Raw genomic sequence first — 22,926 nt, 5'->3', positions numbered from 1 at the left:
CGTTGGTAGTTAGCACACACCAGATTTGGGAAATTTGCATGTTTAAAGCTTTGACGGCCCTAGCTTTAGAGACCCATCTAGTGTCGGCATGTTTTTTCAAAGAAATATTTAAATGTTTCATTAAAGTTTCCAATCTGACTGTAGAACTCGAAAAAAAACAAATATTTTCTAGATTATTCCAAAATAAACATAGTACACTTCACGCCAGCGTTTAGAAATTAAATAAATGACACTTCTGTGTTGTGGCATTACTAACAGCGATTTATTAAACTTCAGATATACTTGCAAGTACTTTCAACAGTTTACAACTGTCATCCTCAAGCAAAAATTGAATACCTTTACTATCGAATTATCACCTTTTTAACGGAAATTTCAAATTATGTGATGCACGTGGTTGGAATATAGAATAAAACATTAAAATTGAAAATTGAATAATTATATATATGTTACTGGCAAAACCTGATTTTACGCCAAACTAGTTTGGCGTAAGCGTGTCAGGTCAAACTAGTTTAGAATTATTATTCAAGTATATTAATGGTTAATTTAAGTTTAATTTTAAAAGTTATTTTTATTATTTTGTTTGAATTTTTGAAAATATTTTCGAAAGTTAACTACCTTTAAAAGTGCATGGCTTAATAAAAAAAAAAATACAAACTGATAAGTACTGATTAGCTTATTTTTATTTTATAGTTTTGTACAAGTCATTTAATTCTCTTGCAAACCTTGTAACCAGTGCTGTCAAAGTTCGTACGCAAATGTTTTCGGCCCCTCACTAGGTCCTTCTTCAAGCAAAAATTTTTTTTTCTTTTTTCGACCGTTACATCGAAGAATATCCTCTTTCCGGATAAAAATTCGAATTGTCCAATTCTGAATCTATCGAAACTGCGTGCCATCAACATTCCAAACTTTACGTAATACGATCACGTGCTTATCTTCGTGATGTAAACTATCAAACCGCAATCCGATTGCATCTTTATCCATGCGAGTTCCCTGTAAGGGTCTCTTTAATCATTTTGCCTCCTTGCTTCGAATCGCTGTCTCAAATTAGTGCCGGCCATGCTAAAGACAACTTCATCTCGTCCTTCGAATTGATTGGTTGGGTGTACTTGAAGGCTTTACATATCTCCATTTGCTCTAACCATCGAAGGTGGTCCGTGTGCCGTGTGGTAATGAGGAGTTTAGTGCTCGTGAAGTCCGCTGTTATTTCTTGATCTGAGGCGTAAACTGCTAATGTCTTGCTGATGTTCCTTCCACCTAATTTCTACCGATCTTTTCGTGGCGCCAATGTACATTAAATCTCTGTTAAATCTATGGTCCTTTAAAGGGACCACATACACCCCTGGCAGTTTTTTTCTGTCCGGTCTATCCTTATCATTACGGAGGATTTGAAAAATCGACGGGCATTGTCTGTATGCGATACGTATTCCTTGTTTCTTCGCAATTCTTTTATATAACGATGCCAACTGGGAGTTGTATGTTATCGGTACCAGTTGTTGTGTCGGTTGTCCTATGAAGTCATTAGTGGGTGGCGCCTGACGTGATATTGCCTCTCTAGCCTCCGTATTAATCCATTATATCCGTGCCTTTTTGCTACTTCTCACAGGTACTTCATTTCCTGTTCAAGTGCTTCCCGTGTCGAGCAGTGTGTGTGCGCCCTTTTGACCAGAGTCCTGAACACCGTCATTTTGTATTGGTAAGGGTCACAAGAAGTCTTGATGTATGCCGGGAAATTAGAAGTCTTGCGGTATATGGAGGTATTTATGCTATTTTCCCCTAACTCAATGCTCAGGTCCAGGAAATGTACCGCTGTCCCACTATGTTGCTCAAGCTCGACATTGAGGCCATATCGGTTGTCGTTAAACTGTTCTATTAATACCTTGATGTCTATGTCCGTTGTCCATAGTACTATGATGTCATCCACGTATCTTGTATATAAGCTTATGTTGTTGCTGTACGATGGAATTATCCTCTTTTCCAGTTGCCAAATTACAAGCTCACAGATGTTGCCCGAGACCACACTGCCCATGGGTACGCCTCTCCCCTGCGTGTAAGTAATTCCTCCGAATTGATATATCAAACAGTAGCAAATTAAGTGCGCCAATTTCAAAATCTGATTTTGTAATTTCTCGTCGTTCACGTATTGGAACAAAAAGTCTCTAAGCGCGCAAAAACATAGCAGCAATTCGATGGATGGGTACAGGGACCGGAAATCCATGACAGAGACTTGATTCGGGCATTCCGTGCTTCTAAGAGTTTCTAACAATTCCTCAGAACTGGATATCGAGAATTGGTATCCTTGTAAGTGCGGCGCTAATATATTATGTAGTGTGGTCTCCAGCTTACAAGTGGAGGGCGACTGCTTTATCCACTACTGGTCTGAGTTTGTGTCCCTGTTTGTGGGTTTTTGCAAAAGCAAAGAGTTTTGGTGTATCGGGGGCATCCATTATAATATCTTTCATACCCAGTCTTGCTGCCAGTTCTGATTTTGAGACGCGTTTAACTCTGTTTTGGAGCTTTTCAATCTCGTCGCTTCCTTGAACAATACATCTAGTATCATTAATGTATTCGAGTAATGAGGGGCCGAAAATGTTCGCGTACGAACTTTGACAGCACCGGTTACAAGGTTTGCAAGAGAATTAAATGGTTTCACCCTGGTGTGTATAGGTGAATCGTATTTTGTACAAGTGTTGTGTCACTTCTAATCAATACCATTTTTGGTTAATGTTACTCTAGGTATCGAAGATGGTGGCACGTCTCCGATTCCAGTGATCAGAAGACAGGGAACAGTGGGGATGCACGTTCTAACCTAATCTATTCTAATAATTTGGTTGCCAATAATTATGGTAATTTATTAGAATAGGTTAGGTTAGGTTAGAACGTGTGCCTCCACTGTTCCCTGTCTTCTGATTTCTGGAATCGGAGACAAGCTGCCATCTTCAATATCTAGGGTAACATTAACCCTGTTTTTTATAATTAAGTAGACTATGTTTAAATAAATATTGTTCATCTAATTGATTGCCTTTTAATTTTATTTTAACCATTAAACTTGAATAATAAATCTAAACTAGTTTGGCCTGACACACTTATGCCAAACTAGTTTGGCGTAAAATTGGGTTTTGCCGGTAACATATATATTTCATTTTTTTTTAAAAGAAATGTACTGTAATAACATAAGCTCCCCAAAAACAAAAATAGCTAGTAATTGTGCTGTGTATGGCTGTGGTATAAAATTAGAGCAACAAAATTATAACTTGAATTGCTTAAACAAAGTTATCCATAGCTGTGGTATTTCCAATGTTGGCAAATTACGCGGCAGTATGGCGGATATGTAAAGGTTCTCCCATATGAATATTTGTCTATGATCATTGCAATGCTTGAGCAATTTAGTGTGGCTCCAAAGTAGCAGATAATCTTGGTCTAGAACCTTTTTCACTAATTCTGTTGCTAGTCTGTTATTTCTAATGTCCTCTTGATGTTCAAGGATGCAGGACCGTAGCATTCTGGAGATAGTTCCAATGTAGACAATTTCCTCTCCTATTATTGTATGCTTTAACAGAATTTTATAAACCTCCAATTTTTTGTTCAATGTGAGAGTGTCTCTATCGTTGCACAATGTTCTTCGTAATGATGGTTGAGGAGTTACAGGTATAAATAAAACCAATATAAAACCATGTCTTCTAAACATACGTGTTATTTTTAGTAATATGGAGCCCAAATATGGTACCGGAGGGTTTATTATCTTTAGGTCTTCCTTGTTGCAGAGGAAAGATTTTGGAAACAATTTGTTTGTGACCCAGTTGTAGAGATATCGATACTTGGAATTAAAATATCCGGCATTGTGACCGGCTATACAAATAATTTGTAATTCTTTATCAATTAATATCTGGGCTGATAGGATAAGGAGCACTCTCCAAATAAGAGAAGTAATAGTGGAATTTATAAAATTTGAGGGTTGGAAGGCAGTTGCAGGGATAATATCAGGCACTTTGTTGTTTTTGTGGTGCACTGCAAAACTAAGGTCAGAAGATCTATGTACAGTAGAGCATCGATTATCCGACTTAATTGGGGACTGGGGTTGGTTGGATAACCGAAAAGTATGAAAAAATACATTATTAGTATAGTGTATTAGACCTGGTTTAAATACTAGCCTCCCTTTCATGGTCGAGCCAGTGCTGCCAGCTAAAACATGCAAAAATTTAACAAAAATAATATTAAAGTAGCCAAGACATAACCAAATATTGTAGCGCCACATCACTAGCAGACATTTGAATTTGCCGACTAGAACGCGGTTGGTTAACCGATAAGTCGGTTAATCGGGGGTCGGATAATCGATGCTCTACTGTATTTCCAAATCTAAAAAGGAAACTTTGTTATCTTGTTCTTCTTCTACAGTAAAATTGATAGGATATATTGAAGCCAACATTTGGATAAATTTGTCTAAATCCTCTGCAGAGCCATCCCATGCAAGAAAAATATCATCAACATATCGTAGATACATAATAAGATAGTGAATTGTTAAAGGTGCATGGAAAATACAATACTCTATATTCCTCATCATGAGTTTTGCCAAAATGGGTGACAAGGGGAACCCATTGGTATATCCTGAGTTTGTTTGTACATTTTGCAATTAAATTGAAAATAATTATTTTCCGTGACAAGTAAGAGGGCCTCATGCAGATGTAATACATGTGATATAGGGTGCGCAGAGTTCAGTAGCAGTGTATTTGCAAGCATGACTGCTCCAAAATGTGGTACCGATGGATTTAGTGAAATTACGTCTATTTTGTACAACCGATACGACTGAGTGAGGAGGTTATTTAATGTAGCCACTATGTTAGCTTTAGCATCCAAAACAGCATTGGTTACAAAGTTGGAGGGAGGAACTAAAGCAGAGATATGTTTTGCCAGTGCTGTCTCAAGGAAATATGTAGAGTGGGAGTATTTATTAATCAACAGTCTTAATGACCAAGCAGGTGTATGTGTCTTCACTTCAAAGAATAATCTCGAAAAGCAACGTTTGTTGGAGGATTAAGAGATCCTATTAAAGAAGCTGCTACCCCTGGGAGCGCAATAACCTTACGTGTCTTCCTTAGTATAGTTGCCGTCGGATCCTCTTTTAGTATAACCAATTTGGATTGTTGAAGGAATACATTGGATCTTGATAGGAAATCCTGGTTTTTGCATAATACAAATCTTTTATCTTTATCTGCTACCAACAGGTTTAAATGATTACTTCCAAGAAACGATTTAACTATCTGAGCAGTTTGTGCGTTCGAATTGTTGGATTTTGAACTTCACTTTGATGCTATGTTGGTTATTGCAGAAAGCTCCAATTTAGGTTGCAACTCTGGACAGCAGGTGTTCTTTATAGCTGCCATGGTGGGAGGAATGAGTTATGCATAATCAAATGTTGGAATGGATATATGTTACCTGATATGATCACTTTTTTTTGAATTACTCCAAAAAAAGTGATCATATCAGGTGTCACACTAGCAGCGTGTACGCCAGATAAATTCAAAGAATGCGCTGCACACGAAACGTAATCAGCATTATCATTAATTTGTTTTATTTTGGCTTGAACACTGTTATATTTATATTACTACCATTGTCGTAACCTTGGCCACGAACATCTTGAATGTTCAATCTGTCAGCTTCTAATTTCTCTAAAATTTCTTTCAATAAACTCTTGCCTGTTTTTCATGAGACTTGAAGAAATCTATAAAATGTTCTTTGATTGTAACTTTTTGCTTGGATATTTTTACAAATCTCAATATTTGTAACATCTGCTCTTGATGCGATACATTTGGCATACAATCAAAAAGCATAGAAAAGTATTTTGCCGCACAAATGTCGTCTAAACTTTGTTTTTTGACCTCAGACGCAAGGATATCCACTAGCTCATTTTGTATATATGGCGTAAAATATGAAATATTTCCTTTATCAAGCGATTCGATGTGCACTCTACATTCAGGATCGAATTTTGAAATCATATCCACGGCACTTAGGAAAACTCCAGATCCTGATTTTCCAATATGCTCATGAGAACCTGTGAGAGGTAAATTATTTTCTGTGCAGAACAAAAGTATGCTAGTACACACTTTTAAAATATGTCTCCACTTTTGTGTTTATTGATCAATAGTTTTTTTTTGTAAAAATGCATCTATTGTGGTCTTACTTTTTAATTGCTGTTCAAGCATTTTCCACTTAATAAAATTTTCTCTATGAAATGTAGAGTTTTCGTACTCAGGAATACATGGACTTAAATGACACCAATCATTAAATCCTTTTTGTGCATCAGCAAGTGCTGACCTTATCTGGTTAGTTGCGAAAGAATCAAAAAGTATATTTGGGAAATAAAATATTGTGTCTTTTTTTTTTACTGTACATCAACCATCGCCTGGGTATCATCTCACCCTTGCTCATCTTTTTTGTAAACCAATGCATATAAAATTTTCATCCTGTGTCTTCAGTTGAAGAAATGTTTTTACTACCTTTTCCTTGATCAGGTCCTTTCTTGACAAAGAAACAACAAATGGAGTCAGTTAAGGGTAACCATGAATCAGGATCGTTTGTGTCCAATTGGGTCTTATTCGTTGCAGCTGTTTCTACAATTTGAATTTCAGAACTTTGACTAACGACGGACAAAGTCAAGTCTTGCTGGATTGGGCTGACTGGGCTGTCTTTATTTTTTTCTTTAAATTATTTTCAGACCCAGACATACCAGAGGGTGTCAAAACATCATTAGGTACATCATCTTCCTGTCTATTTTCTGCCTGTGTGACTATCCACTTTCTTAACAAGTTTCTCAATTTTTTGGCTTCAATCTCCCTCATGTGCTTTTTTTTTTTCGAAATTCAGATCTGGATGGACGTTTTTGTGATATGGTGTTTGTTATGATGTGCTTGCTTGGCTTACAGTAGCTGGCAGGTAATATTTATGAAAGAAGATTCGCGAATCAGGTCTAGTCTAGTATATATATAGGTTATGTACTTGTGTGCTGAACATGAGCATAGAAATGGTCATCATAAAAATGTCATCTAAAAATGAATATACTTAGGAAGGTACTTAATCCAACATCTAAAGTAATAACTAACAACATTTACAAGACAGTATTATTTATTAATATTAAATAATAAAACTTTCCAGTACAACTTACAAATACAATTTTTCAACTTACCCAAATGAGTTCATCAACAAGTATCAAATCAACAAAAAGCTTATTCACTCTCACACACGATTTCACTTTAAATTAAATTTTAAATATATAAAGACCATAAAATAACGACGAGACAATAACCTCCGAGTGCCCCCGATGTTAACAATATGACAATGATCAAAATGAACATGGCTGACAGCGTGAACTACATATAAATCTCAGCTAGTTTGATAGATTTGCTTAGAGGTGGTGCCATCTTTCAAATTAATTTAGATTCTTGTCTCATGGTATACTTTTGTTTGTGTGTGTAATGTTGCGAGACTTACGAGTGTTGTAGTTTCAAGATCGCTCGACAAATGTCATATAGTATAGTAGGGCACATCTACACCCATATACGCAATACAAACTATTGTATGTGTGCTATTAACTATGGGTTGGCCAACTTGCATCTGTACTAGATAGTTATTTTTTCTTTGGATTGGCAGCAATGTGTCTTTCTTTTGTCAAACACAAGGACCAATTTTTGGAGAATGCATGGCATGTATGACCCAAATCTTGGTCCAGGTCATTTCTGTGCCCTGTACCTGGGCACCGCGCTGGTTGGTACCACATCATGCTTGAAGAACGCTGGGAATTGTCCTTATATACAGGGTGTCATATAATTGGTGGTACAAGTGGAAAGGTGGTGTTCTGTATGAAATACTGAATCAAAAATATAGAATAAAATTTTTTCATACAAGACTTTGTTTCTAGAAAAATGGCTTTGAAAGTTTATCAAGTACGCATGCAATGGATCAAGATTTAACTAAATGGCTTTCATATAAACTATCTCTACTAACACTTATAACCCAATGTTTCCAATGTCTGTATGCATCAAATGAATTAATTGGAGAGGGTGCAGAATAAGACAAAATGTTTACTTTTCAGGAAATTTTTTAATTCAAGAATTGTTGGAAATGATGTCCACATTGTTGCACACATAACTGAGCTCTTCTTATTAAATTTATACAAACATTTTCTATGTATAGTTTTGCAGTTTCAATTTTTATATGCCATAATAATTTTTCTTTTAACTTTTCAATATTTGGTATGTCACCACTATACATGAGACATATAAGAGAAGAATAAGAATGATAAAAAAAATAATAATATGAACAGTGTTTACAAATATATCAAGTAACACAACAATGTTTAAAAAGTATGAAAGTAAAAACAGCATACAGCAACATCTGATGAATCGTAATCCAGTAATCAAGTGCACGCATATTCAATAAACTTTGAAAGCCATTTTTCTCAAAAACAGAGCTGCTTATGAAAAATTTTTTTTCTATATTTTCAATTCAGTATTTCATGTAGAATCCACCACCTTCTCACCTGTACTGCCAGTTACATGACACCCTGTATAATAGTTATCTTTATTATTCCTTATTCTTCTGTGGTGATATGTCATATTACTGTATATATTTTAGATATAAGTTTTCTTTCTTCTTTGTTCTCCCCTTTTTTTTCCCTCAAATTTTCGACTAACATTCCTTTCCTGTGGGTGGAGTAACCCTTTCTAAAATCCACATTAACAATGGGAAGTGAAGGCCCTGGGGTTACTATAACAGATAAGAAGGGACATTCTTGGATTGGAATTTCGGTGAAAGCAGACACATGAAAGGTACACACCTGCTTATCATCTAGAAGAACAAAAGGAGACGAAAGTGGCCTGCGAAGGAGAGAAAGGACCCTGCGAACATGAGGAGAGAAAAAAAACATCCCTTGTATAAGGAGGATCATTGAATAGATCCAATTAAAGATCATTGGGAAACAGGATTTATAGTGGCTCCCCATCAGAAGAGCATCAAGACCAGACAAAAAACCTGGGTATTCGTTATAACCTCCTCTTCTATCATACTGAAATCGTTTTTTGTTAACCTTTCTTTCCTCTTTTAGTTTATAATTTAGTGTAAGTATTAGTTGTAAGATTACAAGTCTGTCTTTTACTTATTTGTTGCAAATGGGTTCCCTTGATTTGTATTTACTTGACTCCTTGCTCCAATTTTGGATATTTTGTAACACTCAGAGTTGGAATCTGAAAAGAATCCCGTGTATTACTAATCACTAATCACGTGAAAAATAAATAATTGTTGTTATTTATTTGTGTACTGCCTTTCGTGGACCTTTGTACATTCGCGTGACTCTCACACTTCTGTAACAGCTTGATCCGTAAACTGCTTTCCTTAAAGTTGATACTGAAGCTGATTGTGTTTAATAATAATTATATTATATAAATAACAATTCTGCTATAGAGTTAAAAATATAAAATAAAACTTTTTAACAAACAAATGCTTTTGACTTTCTTAAATATCCTCTTTTGATATTGAATCGTAAAATCTAAAGTTGACCATTTAAGATAGTCAAAGATGTGCATGCATTATTATAAGATAGCTTTTAAAATTATCTTTAATAGTTTTATTTATTGCAGACATTTCTATTAAAAAAATTTTTCATAACTTTTATTTAGCAAACCATCATCTCAAACTAATACAGGGGACCCTTGTCATATCACACATGTCAGAAAACAAACCAAATGAGTGATATATTAGATAGAATTATATAACAATGTATTTATTTACCTGATTTGTCTACTTTTGATCTCCATATCAATTTACTTTTTTGTGGGTTTTATTTCATACAATGGTAATTTCAATGCTAATAATTGGTGTAAGATAATATTCCATTGCCAGTAGAATTTCTACTGGCAATGGAATATTACCTTACACCAATTTTTAAAAATTATTGACTAAAGCAGTTTTATATTTGAAAGATAAAAAAAAGCACTATATATCTAAATGAGTGATATATACAGGGGCTACTGTATCAACAGATATTGTTCACATGACTACTATAAATTTCAGAAAATATTTGAGGTAAACACATATTTTATGTACTAAAACAGTTTTAAATTAAACCACTAACAACATAATAAAAACTTTAATTACCTGTTTGTGAATTATGATGAGATCGTCCTGAATTTAAAGCTATTCCTAATGTATTGTGTGTCTGTTCATATTCCAAAACCTCTTGATAAATCAATTCTATGGAAAAAATTAACACAGTACAATAAAAATATTTTAATAAAATAAAAATTTTCTACAGACCTAATTTTAACAGATTAATATCTTCTGATTAATTTTAATATTGATTCAAACAATTTATACTTAAGAAAATGCTACACAAGGTCATAATTTTTTCATTTTTTCTATTATTTTATTATATATATCCCAAACTTATGTAAATGGATATCAGATGTATAGTCAGTATGCAGAATATATATTTTACATAAAATTTCTTCTTCATAATATTGTTGTATTGGCTCAAAAAATTTTTCTTGTTAATTCATCACAAGATTTATAAATTAATTAATTAAAAAATAAAATTTGTTGAAAAAATTTCGTTTTATATATTCTAAAAACATACTAATTTACTAAATATAATTAAATAGTATAGAAAACTAAATATATAAATTAAGTAGTTTATTAAGTTATCAAATAGTCACTAAAATTTATTTTTATTTTAAATTCACTTTCAGCTTTAGTTTGCAAATCTTTCTCTGTAATTATTGTAATTTGTTATTATAACTGATTCTTTTTATCTGCTGGAGAAAATGCCATTCAGTCTAATCATAGAGTGAATTCCAATTTCAGGTATGCAGGATTTAGACCTCAGAAAAACTACTCTGACAGATTCTTGCACTGAGGTCTAATATTGAACACAGATTCCAATATATACACTGGACGACAAAAAAAATAACGCACTATAAAGGACTTGTTGGATTTGAATAAAAATTGGTATGTGACATCGTCATAGCTAGACAGGTATATAATTGCAACCATAAAGCAAAAACATACTTTAATGTGCAGTAATGTTCAATACAGTGCAGGCACTAATATCCCGTTGGGCCGCCTCTAGCGCGGATACAAGCTGTGATACGCCTTGGCATGGAGGCATAAAGGTTGTGTATAATGTTCTGTGGCATATCTGTCCATGCGTGATGCAACTGAGACTCAAGATGTGTCAGATCTCACGGCTGTCGCAGCTGGTGTCCCAGGTAGTTTCATACATGTTTGATTAACGATAAATCTGGAGACCGTGTAAGCCAAAGAAGTGTGGCAATGTTATGTAGGCATGCTTGGGAGACCGCTGCGGTGTGTAGCTGGGCATTATCCTGCTGGAATATGCCTGTTGGAAGCCCTGCCATGAGGGGCAACCCATGTGGTTAGAGAATGTATTGCACATATCGTTAGGCTGTGAGGGTAGTACGCATGACAACTAGAGGTGTCCTACTGTCATATGTTACAACTCCCCACACCATAACACCGGGGGTTGGGCCCATGTGCCGCTCCACAGTATAGGCTGGGTTGATGCCTTGATCAGCGGGCCGCCATACCCTCACACGGCCATTGTGAGCCCCCAAACAAAAGCGGGATTCATTGCTGAAGACAATACGCTGCCAGTCGGTAGCTGTCCATGATTGTCATACAAGACACCACTGCAGACGGAGGCATTGGTTGGTGGCTGTTAATGGTAGAACACATACTGGGCGTTGGGAGACCAATCCGCCTTCTACTAAACGCCTGGAAATGGTGCGGCTGGATACATGGTTCCGTAACGCAGGTGCTACTGCTGCGTGAATGGTAGACGACGAAGCTGTAGACGCTGTCTGTGCTTGACATACAATGAGACGATCCTCCCACTTGGTGGTCTGTTAATAGCGTCTGGAGCCTGTTTGCCATTCATGCTTACCCCTACGTACCCACTGCTCATAACACATCCTAACAGTTCCATCAGAACGGTTCAGATGGCGGCCAATCTGGCAGTATGACAATCCTCTTCCTCTCAATCCAACGATGTGACCTCTCTCAAACTCACTTAACTGAGTGTAAGGCCGTCGAATGTGTCGTAGAGGCATGTCTATCACTCAACGAAGTCACAACCATCAACACAAGTGCAGGACATATGCACAAGTCATCACAGTGTGCACCTTTATACCAGACAGAGGAAGCACTTTTCTACCCTCTGGTGGTGATACAACACAGGAACCTGATCCCAAAAGCTAATCATTTACATATCTAGCTATGATGATGCAATATACTAATTTTTATTCAAATCCAACAAGTCCTTCGTGGTGCATATTTTTTTTGTCGTCCAGTGTATATGTATATGTGGTACGATCCAAAAGTTCGAGGACTGCAGCAATCTATGACAACAAAAGCATGTATTTGAAGTTACAGCGTATGAAATGGATTCTACCAAACCACCTCTACGTGTTCGGGTTAATTTCACCCGTGTCATGCGATTAAACCGCGAGCGCTGCTGTTTTTTCCGGAGATAGTTACCTTTGTTCTGCGACGTAATAAAAGCGGAGTTTCAAGAACAACCTCCAACATTTCGACTTCGCCGTGGTAAAATCACCATACACCTTTCTTAGCAATTTTAAAGTCTCCATACGTGTTTTACCTAAACGCTGACAAAATTTAATGTTGGAGGTTATTCTTGAAACTCCACTTTTATTACGTCGCAGAACAAAGGTAACTATCTCTGGAAAAAAACAGCAGCGCTGGCAGTTTAATCACATGACATGGGCGAAATTAACCCGAACACGTAGAGGTGGTTTGGTAGAATCCATTTCATACGCTGTAACTTCAAATACATGCTTTTGTTGTCATAGATTGCTGCAGTCCCCGAACTTTTGGATCGTACCACGTATATACACATCCCGATGCCCAATATATTAATACTAAACCATATGATTACTGTAATTAATCAGACTATTCAGACTATTTTATGTTACAATTATGCCAAACATCTACCTCTAGTACCAAATTACTTAATTTATAATTATCAATTGTAGCATAAAATAGCCTGATTAATTACAGTGATCATTTGGTTTAGATTCCGATAAAATCTAAATTAAGAACAGTAGCTATATATGGCACTATGTGACAGAGGATATACTGGTAATTGATATTTTTTATCAGTAAATATGGCTAAAAATAAGTAGGCCTGTAATGACTTTTCAAAGCCAAATATGCATTTGTACACTCTTTCATCTAAATTTATGTTTTTATATATTAACACTTACCCTATTGGCCCTATGAATATTCACTCCTCAAAAGTGAAATTGCAGGACTGGTAGAGATGACAGAGATATGCAAATGATTAAGTTTGCATAAGCATTGGATCATGTGGTAAGCAGTTTTTGGCTCTAAAGACCAGCAGCTGGCTTGAATTTTAAATGCTATCAGCAACAGTTTGCAGCAGCCAAACTTTCAAAGAAATATAGACAATGCCTCGGAGATGACAGTAAGCTGAATACCACCTGTTAATATCTGAGGAATAAAACTATCCCGGAGATGTGTGACCTCAGTTTTGTGGCTGTACGCCATATAAATTTTGTAATTACATGCGGATATTTTTATATTCTTATTTTTCCTTCTATTTCTATATCTCCTGCATATTTTCTCCTCTTTGTTCTATTGTTTGTCTTTCCTAGAATTTTCTTACTCAGAATATCTTACCTTATATGGTCAAAGTGAAACAATGGGGATCGATAGCCCGAGGGCAATTGTGAGGGAGAGAGGTTCCTTTTTGGTTCGAACCTCGGAGGGTAGAGACGTGCATCCAGGATTCCAGCACGCCTTAGCTCCGTGCGGATTGGTCTAGAGAAGTGTGACCAAAGAATTAAGTGTTGGTGATTTATAAAACGATAATGAAAGGGAAAAAGTGAAAACGTAGTAATTTAAACCCAGTGATTTATTTTGAGAAGAAGCGAGACGAGAAGCCCGGATTCGTCGGATTAACGGGATCGATCCACGTGCTTGCAACCATTTTTTTTTGGACAAAGAAAACTTTGGGTACCCATTCTCCTATTCTTGTTATCTGTCCTATTTTCTATCTTTCTTCTTAGTTGTAGATTTAGTTTTAAAAATTAGTTTTAGATCAATTTTTAGCTGTAAGCGGTGTATTTCAAGAGTGGGTTGTTCGTTTTACCATCAGACACATACCTTTGTCGTGTGTCGTAATCCGGTTACGAATCTTGGGATTGTAAAGATAAAAGAAAAGTTTTAATTAAATTTGTGTAGTAGCTGTATTTATGTTTAATAGGTGGTTGTCTCTTTAATCCGAAAATATTCGGTAGACTAACTTACAGCTAAACAGGCTTAAAACTTTTTTATTGGTTCTTCATCAAATGCATTTCGGACCAGTTTTATGAGTCCTGGTCCCTCATCAGTGCTACAGGAAATCAAAGGTTTTTTATTAACATGGGTGACGCGAGTACGTACATAATAAGATTTACAAAAAATTCCTTAAAAAACATTTTTGACTAAATACATTTTTTATACCTTTTTAGTTCTTCGTATACTCCTTATTAACAATACATTGCTTACTGGTATCTGTTTTCATATTCGTTTTTTATTCATATTTTCCCGTGTACTTACAGTAGTACTATAATTATAAAGTTTTCTTATATAAAATTTTTTTACAAAGATCTGTGTAACTAATATAGTTTTTTAAAAGTAAATACGTACTCACTATTATTCCGGATGTATTTCAAACATTTTACAGCAAATTTTGGTTCTATAAATATACACTTAAGGTTGTTCGAAAAGCATTGCACTTTTTACAATACTAGAACGTTTTCGCAGTAGGGTGCCACACACAAAACTATTAGTCTGTTGCACCCTCTATTACATAATACCACTGTTGGTCGATTTGCATACCATTTGACAGATTTACTAAGTTACTATTATTGCTATGTTTTTTTATTTCTATGTGTTCTTTAAACTTGCGTTTATATATATTTTTCTCGGAATGTAAAATTTTGGTGTTATTTTTTTCTACTTGGCAACTATTGTTTATTATGTGGTTAAACCAAGGGGAGGTGTTATGTTTCAACCTGATGGCAGCCATATGTTCATTGATCTGTGATTCCAATTTACGTCCAGTTTCACCTATGTAATATTGTGGGTGTTGACAATTGCAGCTGATTTTATAAACGACTCCTGTTTTTTTCCCATATATTATTATTATTTGGTTTTTTAACATTACAGATTTGCTGCGATATTTTGTTTGTTAACAAAGGGGCCAAAACAATATTGTCATTTTTTAGGGATTTGGAACATTTTTCATAAATATGTTTAGATATATAAGGGAACGGTTTATGGTTGGTTTCCTTCTTGTTTTTTATATTAAACCTGTGTTTGTAATATTGTGTTTGCCAGATATTTAATAAGTGGTTGGGGTAGTTATTAAGTGTATATTTATGATTTAAATTTTCAACCATAGTTTGGCGTTCGTTATGTTGAAAATTAAATAGAAACCCATATGGAAAAATTAAAAAAGATTTAACGATAATGGTAAAAAACATGTATCTGAACAATAAAATTAAAGAAATAGATAAAAATTACATACTAAATTTCAAAAATAATAGAACTCCTAAATTAAATATAAGGTTAAAAACACATAAAGCTGGTGAAAAATATAGACCAATAGTAGATTTTCGAAACTCAATTGTATATAATTTAGAAAATTACATTAAACAACAATTAAAAAATTTTGAAAATTCAAAAAATAGTATTAAAAATGCCGATGAAGTCATTAATATAATTCAAAAAATAAAAATAGATAAAACAGATACTTTAATCAGTCTGGATGTTAAAAACATGTATCCAAACATAAAATGGGATCTAATAAAAAAACAGCCTCCTAAATGAAACCGTTGATCATGATTTAATAACCCTAATAGAATTTGCCTATAAAAACAATTATTTTGAAGTATTTAATGAATTTTACAGACAAACTGATGGGATCAGCATGGGATCAAAAATGGGACCAAAGCTGGCTGAATTAGTAATGAAAGATTTCGATAACAAGATACAAAATATTCCGGGTGTGAAAAGAGTAATGAGATATGTGGACGATTACTTATTGATTTTTAACCATCAGATAACCAATGAAAAAATAATTTTTGAGAAAATTAATAGCATAAACCAATACATAAAATTTGATACAGAATTAGAAAAATATAAAAAAATCAACTTTTTAGATATTACTATAAAAAAAGGAAAAGATTGTTTCACTTTTAAAACTTACAAAAAACCATCAGACGTAAACAAAACAATCAATTATTATTCCTACACCCCTAGTACCATAAAAAAGAATACATATATTATGGACTTAAAGAAAATATACACTGGGACGAGTCAACATAACGAACGCCAAACTATGGTTGAAAATTTAAATCGTAAATATACACTTAATAACTACCCCAACCACTTATTAAATATCTGGCAAACACAATATTACAAACACAGGTTTAATATAAAAAACAAGAAGGAAACCAACCATAAACCGTTCCCTTATATATCTAAACATATTTATGAAAAATGCTCCAAATCCCTAAAAAATGACAATATTGTTTTGGCCCCTTTGTTAACAAACAAAATATCGCAGCAAATCTGTAATGTTAAAAAACCAAATAATAATAATATATGGGAAAAAACAGGAGTCGTTTATAAAATCAGCTGCAATTGTCAACACCCACAATATTACATAGGTGAAACTGGGACGTAAATTGGAATCACAGATCAATGAACATATGGCTGCCATCAGGTTGAAACATAACACCTCCCCTTGGTTTAACCACATAATAAACAATAGTTGCCAAATAGAAAAAAATAACACCAAAATTTTACATTCCGAGAAAAATATATATAAACATAAGTTTAAAGAACACATAGAAATAAAAAAACATAGCAATAATAGTAACTTAGTAAATCTGTCAAATGGTATGCAAATCGACCAACAGTGGTATTATGTAATAGAGGGCGCAACAGACTAATAGTTTTGTGTGTGGCACCCTACTGCGAAAACGTTCTAGTATTGTAAAAAGCGCAATGCTTTTCGAACAACCTTAAGTGTATATTTATAGAACCAAAATTTGCTGTAAAATGTTTGAAATACATCCGGAATAATAGTAAGTACGTATTTACTTTTAAAAAACTCTATATTAGTTACACAGATCTTTGTAAAAAAATTTTATATAAGAAAACTTTATAATTGTAGTACTACTGTAAGTACACGGGAAAATATGAATTAAAAACGAATATGAAAACAGATACCAGTAAGCAATGTATTGTTAATAAGGAGTATACGAAGAACTAAAAAGGTTTTTTTAGTAAATATAAAATATAATTATGACATACAAAGATAAAAAACTTTGCTCTTGTCTTTCTTTTTCGCCGTTCACTCCATCGGCAGTCCTTAGACGATTCACATAATCTCGAAGACGACCTTTCCTTTGAGGCTACTGCCTCCGCAGAACAAATGTAAAATCAGGTAACAGCGTCATCTGGTGTTATTGCCACATTTATAATATAACATTTTTAAAGTAAAGAATTAATAAAAATTCGTGGCCGGCGTTAAATTACATTTAGTAAATATAAAATTTACTATTATACATTTAGTAAATGTTATATTATAAATGTGGCAATAACACCAGATGACGCTGTTACCTGATTTTACATTTGTTCTGCGGAGGCAGTAGCCTCAAAGGAAAGGTCGTCTCCGAGATTATGTGAATCGTCTAAGGACTGCCGATGGAGTGAACGGCGAAAAAGAAAGACAAGAGCAAAGTTTTTTATCTTTGTATGTCATAATTATATTTTATATTTACTAAATGTAATTTAACGCCGGCCACGAATTTTTATTAATTCTTTACTTTAAAAATGTTATATTATAAATGTGGCAATAACACCAGATGACGCTGTTACCTGATTTTACATTTGTTCTGCGGAGGCAGTAGCCTCAAAGGAAAGGTCGTCTCCGAGATTATGTGAATCGTCTAAGGACTGCCGATGGAGTGAACGGCGAAAAAGAAAGACAAGAGCAAAGTTTTTTATCTTTGTATGTCATAATTATATTTTATATTTACTAAATGTAATTTAACGCCGGCCACGAATTTTTATTAATTCTTTACTTTAAAAATGTTATATTATAAATGTGGCAATAACACCAGATGACGCTGTTACCTGATTTTACATTTGTTCTGCGGAGGCAGTAGCCTCAAAGGAAAGGTCGTCTCCGAGATTATGTGAATCGTCTAAGGACTGCCGATGGAGTGAACGGCGAAAAAGAAAGACAAGAGCAAAGTTTTTTATCTTTGTATGTCATAATTATATTTTATATTTACTAAATGTAATTTAACGCCGGCCACGAATTTTTATTAATTCTTTACTTTAAAAACTAAAAAGGTATAAAAAATGTATTGGGTTGTTCGGAAAGTTCGTAGCGATTTTTGATAGCCGACAGTTGAGACACCGATTGACGCAAAAATGATTAGAATTGTACAAACCAATGAATATTACGATAAATGACCTTGAGACGCGTCCGTTACAAAAAAACCGTTAAGATTATTCAAATAGCGTTTAATTTGGCTCATTGCAAAAATGGATGCGAACAACGTGCATTATCGACACTTGTTTCTTTTCTTTTTTCGTAAACGCAAAAATGCTGTACAAACAGCAAAAAAGATATGTGATGTTTATGGTGGGAGTGCTGTATCAGAATCAACTGTTCGAAAGTGGTTTGCAAAATTTAAAACGGGTAATTTCAGCCTTGAAGATGCTCCTCGCTCAGGAAGACCTCCTGTTATTGAAGAGGACCAAATCAAAGCATTATTGGATGAAAACCCTCATTACACAACTCGAGAGATTGCAGACATAGTGAAGTCATCAAACAGTACTGTATTTCAACATCTAAAGAAGCTCGGATACGTGAATCGTTATGACATTTGGATACCTCACGACTTAACAGAAAAAAACTTACTGGATCGCATCTCCATTTGTGATTCTCTTGAAAAACGAAATGAAAATGACCCTTTTCTGAAGCGTTTAGTGACAGGTGATGAAAAGTGGATCATTTATAACAACATCAGCCGAAAACGATCGTGGGGTAAGAAAAATGAATCACCATTAAAAACTCCAAAGGCCGGTCTTCATCCAAAGAAGGTCATGCTCACTGTCTGGTGGGATTGGAAAGGAATCCTGTACTATGAGCTGCTTCCACAGAATCAAACAATTGATTCTGATAAGTATTGTTCCCAATTGGATAAGCTGAACATGGCAATTAAAGAAAAACGTCCGGAACTGGCCAATAGAAAAGGCATTGTGTTTCACCAAGATAATGCCAGACCTCACACGTCTTTACGAACACGCCAAAAATTATTGGAACTAGGCTGGGATGTTTTACCCCACCCCCCTTACTCACCCGACCTTGCCCCGTCGGACTACCATTTGTTCCGTTCTCTACAAAATTCCCTTCATGATAAAAACTTTGATACTTTGGAAGCTTGCAAAAACCACGTGGATCAGTTTTTCGCGGAAAAAACTGGAAAGTTCTACGAAGAGGGTATCATGAAGCTGCCCCATAGATGGCAACACGTCATTAAAAACAATGGCGCATACATAATGGAATAAAAGTATATTTTTAGTATTAAAACAATTTCTTTTATTTCTCTTAAAAATCGCTACGAACTTTCCGAACAACCCAATATTTAGTTAAAAATGTTTTTTAAGGAATTTTTTGTAAATCTTATTATGTACGTACTCGCGTCACCCATGTTAATAAAAAACCTTTGATTTCCTGTAGCACTGATGAGGGACCAGGACTCATAAAACTGGTCCGAAATGCATTTGATGAAGAACCAATAAAAAAGTTTTAAGCCTGTTTAGCTGTAAGTTAGTCTACCGAATATTTTCAGATTAAAGAGACAACCACCTATTAAATAAAAGAAAAGTGTCTCTAGTGTTGAGCGGTGGAATTGAGACTGCCTGGCATCTAATTCAAAAATCTGTACATCATTGCGATAGAAAAATAAATGTTTTCTTTGTTTGAGTACTCTTTGTGGTTGTTAATCAAGCATCATAATCTCACACTTTGTTGATGCATGCAGTTGCCATATGTGTTGGACACAATGTGAGTACCATCTAGAGTTTCTCATTTCACGGTCTTTTGTTTGTCCCGGGATTCTGGGATAAAAGTGAACTGTTTCCCAGGATTTCGGGATATAATTAATTATTTTTAAGATATACAAAATATCCTGAAATCAAATGATATAATTATTTTTTTATTTTTTAAAGTAATTTAATACATTCTGCAATCTCCAAAATCTTATTAATAATGCTGTGTAAGATACATATTAAAAATTACTTTTGAATTACACAGAAATTTTCACACGTAGAAAAAATTTATTAAAGTTTGCTGGAAACTGTATACAACAACAACAAAAATGCTTTAAATTGAGTTGAAATTTTTAAAAAATGAACTTAAAAGGTAATTTTTGTGATTTAAATAAAACATAATACAAAATATTATTGTAAATTTTTATAAGATTTTAAAAAGCAAAGAAGGTCAATACTCCAATGACTCAATCTGATTCTTAGTTCAGTAATGAAAAGTCCTGCTACTGAGAATGTTCTTTCTCATTCAATTGATATGAGTGGAATTGTGTTTAGTGCATTTAAGAGAAATCACCTGTTTTTTCACCTGTAAGCCTGGAAGATTTCTAGTTCATTTTCAAGATTGTATTACTTCTTTTGCTATCTAGTATTCTTGATTTGTCTACCTTGGCTGCTTTAACAGTGATATCAAGCTTATAGACCAATAATTTGGCAATTCATTTGGCTTTAATAATTAGGTTTATGAAGAAAAACTTAATACTCATTTCTATCCTTGCCCAATTTGCACAACCTGGCATTACAGCTATGCAGTTATTGAAGCTACTGGGTTAAAAATTAAGACAGCATAAGCACAATTATTCCAGATATTACAGGTTCTGACAATTAAAGAATTTTCAGAGTCCTGCCACAAATAAGCTATGTATTGATTATTGACCATTTATGACATGCCATAACAAGCAAAAATTAAAAAAAACTAATAAGTAGATTTAAAATTAATAAATACAAATGTATTCTAACAGTTTATGCATTAATTATACTTTCTACGTGCAAAATTTCCTCAACCTTAAAACAAAATAAGAAAAAAGTGAACTTTTAAGAAATTTGCAGGATTTCCCGGAATGAGAAGAATTTCCCGAGTTAAAAAAAAAACAACTGGGATCCCGGAATCCTATTTGAGAAACCCTAGTACCATCCAGTGATATGCAATATGATAGATGCAGGAACACCTGCAAACATATCAATGGAGGGTGTGAATTGCACTAGCCTAGGACAGAGTGCACAAACTGGCAGATTTGCCAAACAGCCCATTGAGACCCGTTCACCATAGCACGTAACATCCGAAGCCACCTGTTGCCATCAATGGGTACACATGTGTCCACCCAAACCATTGTCAACAGGCTGCATGAAGTTGGGCTGCACACAAGGCAACCAGAAATGGGTGTACCATTAACTACTTGACACAAAGATGCAAGACTGGTATGGCAAGCGTCATTGCAACTGGACAACTGAATGGCATCAGGTATTACTTACAAATGAATCCTGCTTCTGTCTGTAGAGGAATGATGGGTGTGGTGGTATCCCAGAGAAAGCTATGTGCCAGCTCTTTACACTGAGCATCACACAGGCCCAATGCCAGGCATAATGGTTTGGGGACAGGAGCAAACTGGCCATGTGGAAAATTCCACATGGCCAGTTTGCTCAAATTGTATATATGGCCATGTGGAAAATTCCACATAGGCCATATACAATTTGAGCTGTTTTTCTAAATAAGTACATAAAATACTGTTTTGTTCAGTAAAAATAAGAAATTACCATTAAACCAGCAATTAATTGTCATTTAAACAAATGTTTTCTTGTTTTAAATGCTCATTGTCAGGTTTTGATGTAATGGAATGTTTGTAAAAGAACGTAAATTCCAAAATTGGAATAAAATAGAATAAATAGGATAAATAAAAATTAACAAACATACTAAAATGATATACTATATGAAATAAGCACAGTAAACTAGAATGTATGATGTCAAGAAACAAGGAAAACGCTTCGTGCAGGATGAGAAATGCAAATGAATTAGCAAAAATTTTTGAAAACTTCTTTGTCTTAAATGTAACAAGTACAGTACATATTTCCTATTAAATTACATTTAATAGGAAATATGTTAATTAAACCTAGAATCTTCTACCAGTCAACACATTCTTCTAAGAAATGCCACAAAAGAAAAATTCTGAAAATTTCCAGGAGCTGATCTATCAGCAGCAAGGGCATTTTAGCAGAAAATTGAAAAGCCAATACATTGACAGATTGGGTGTTTAAAGGTCAATATAAACTAAATGTTATCAATAGTGTATCAGTTAATTTGAGATTTTAATACATTTTAAAGTTTTTCGTATAACTTACTGGAGTTATTTTGTAAATAGTGATCTGGATTCTAAGCATATGTAGATTCTGGAACTGAAATTTGATGTAATAAATTTACTAATTTTTGGTTCTTAATACAGGGTGTTTCACAATGTTTTGATGATTTCAAAGTTGAATAACTCGCATTAAAACCAAGATACAGCAATGGTGGTGCCCTCTATTAGTAGTGCAGATTGTCAACTTTCATCTCATATAGGTTACTACGTAATATCCTGGCTTACTGATGGAAGCAACATTGTGCATTCGCGGTAGAGTGCTATTTTAGTGTTGGAGAATCTGTCACATGCAACGTGAATTTCGTAAACATTTTAAGATTCAGCCACAATATCCAATTCCTGCTCGTGGAAC

The 22,926-nt window shown here is 34.4% G+C and overlaps 1 protein-coding gene across 1 annotated transcript in view; it reads right to left on the bottom strand.

Moving 5' to 3' along the window:
- LOC136979454 (stress-activated protein kinase JNK-like) overlaps positions 1–22,926 on the bottom strand; it is a 119,876-nt gene that overhangs the window by 5,791 nt on the left and 91,159 nt on the right. Inside the window, 1 exon segment of the mRNA XM_067275465.1 lies at positions 10,144–10,239. Coding sequence (XP_067131566.1) covers positions 10,144–10,239 — 96 coding nt within the window.

This window comes from Centruroides vittatus, unplaced genomic scaffold (assembly GCF_030686945.1).
Source record: "Centruroides vittatus isolate TY-2023 unplaced genomic scaffold, ASM3068694v2 contig_620, whole genome shotgun sequence".
NCBI classification, from domain to species: Eukaryota; Metazoa; Arthropoda; class Arachnida; order Scorpiones; family Buthidae; genus Centruroides; species Centruroides vittatus.
This window is presented reverse-complemented; position numbering and strand designations above follow the sequence as displayed.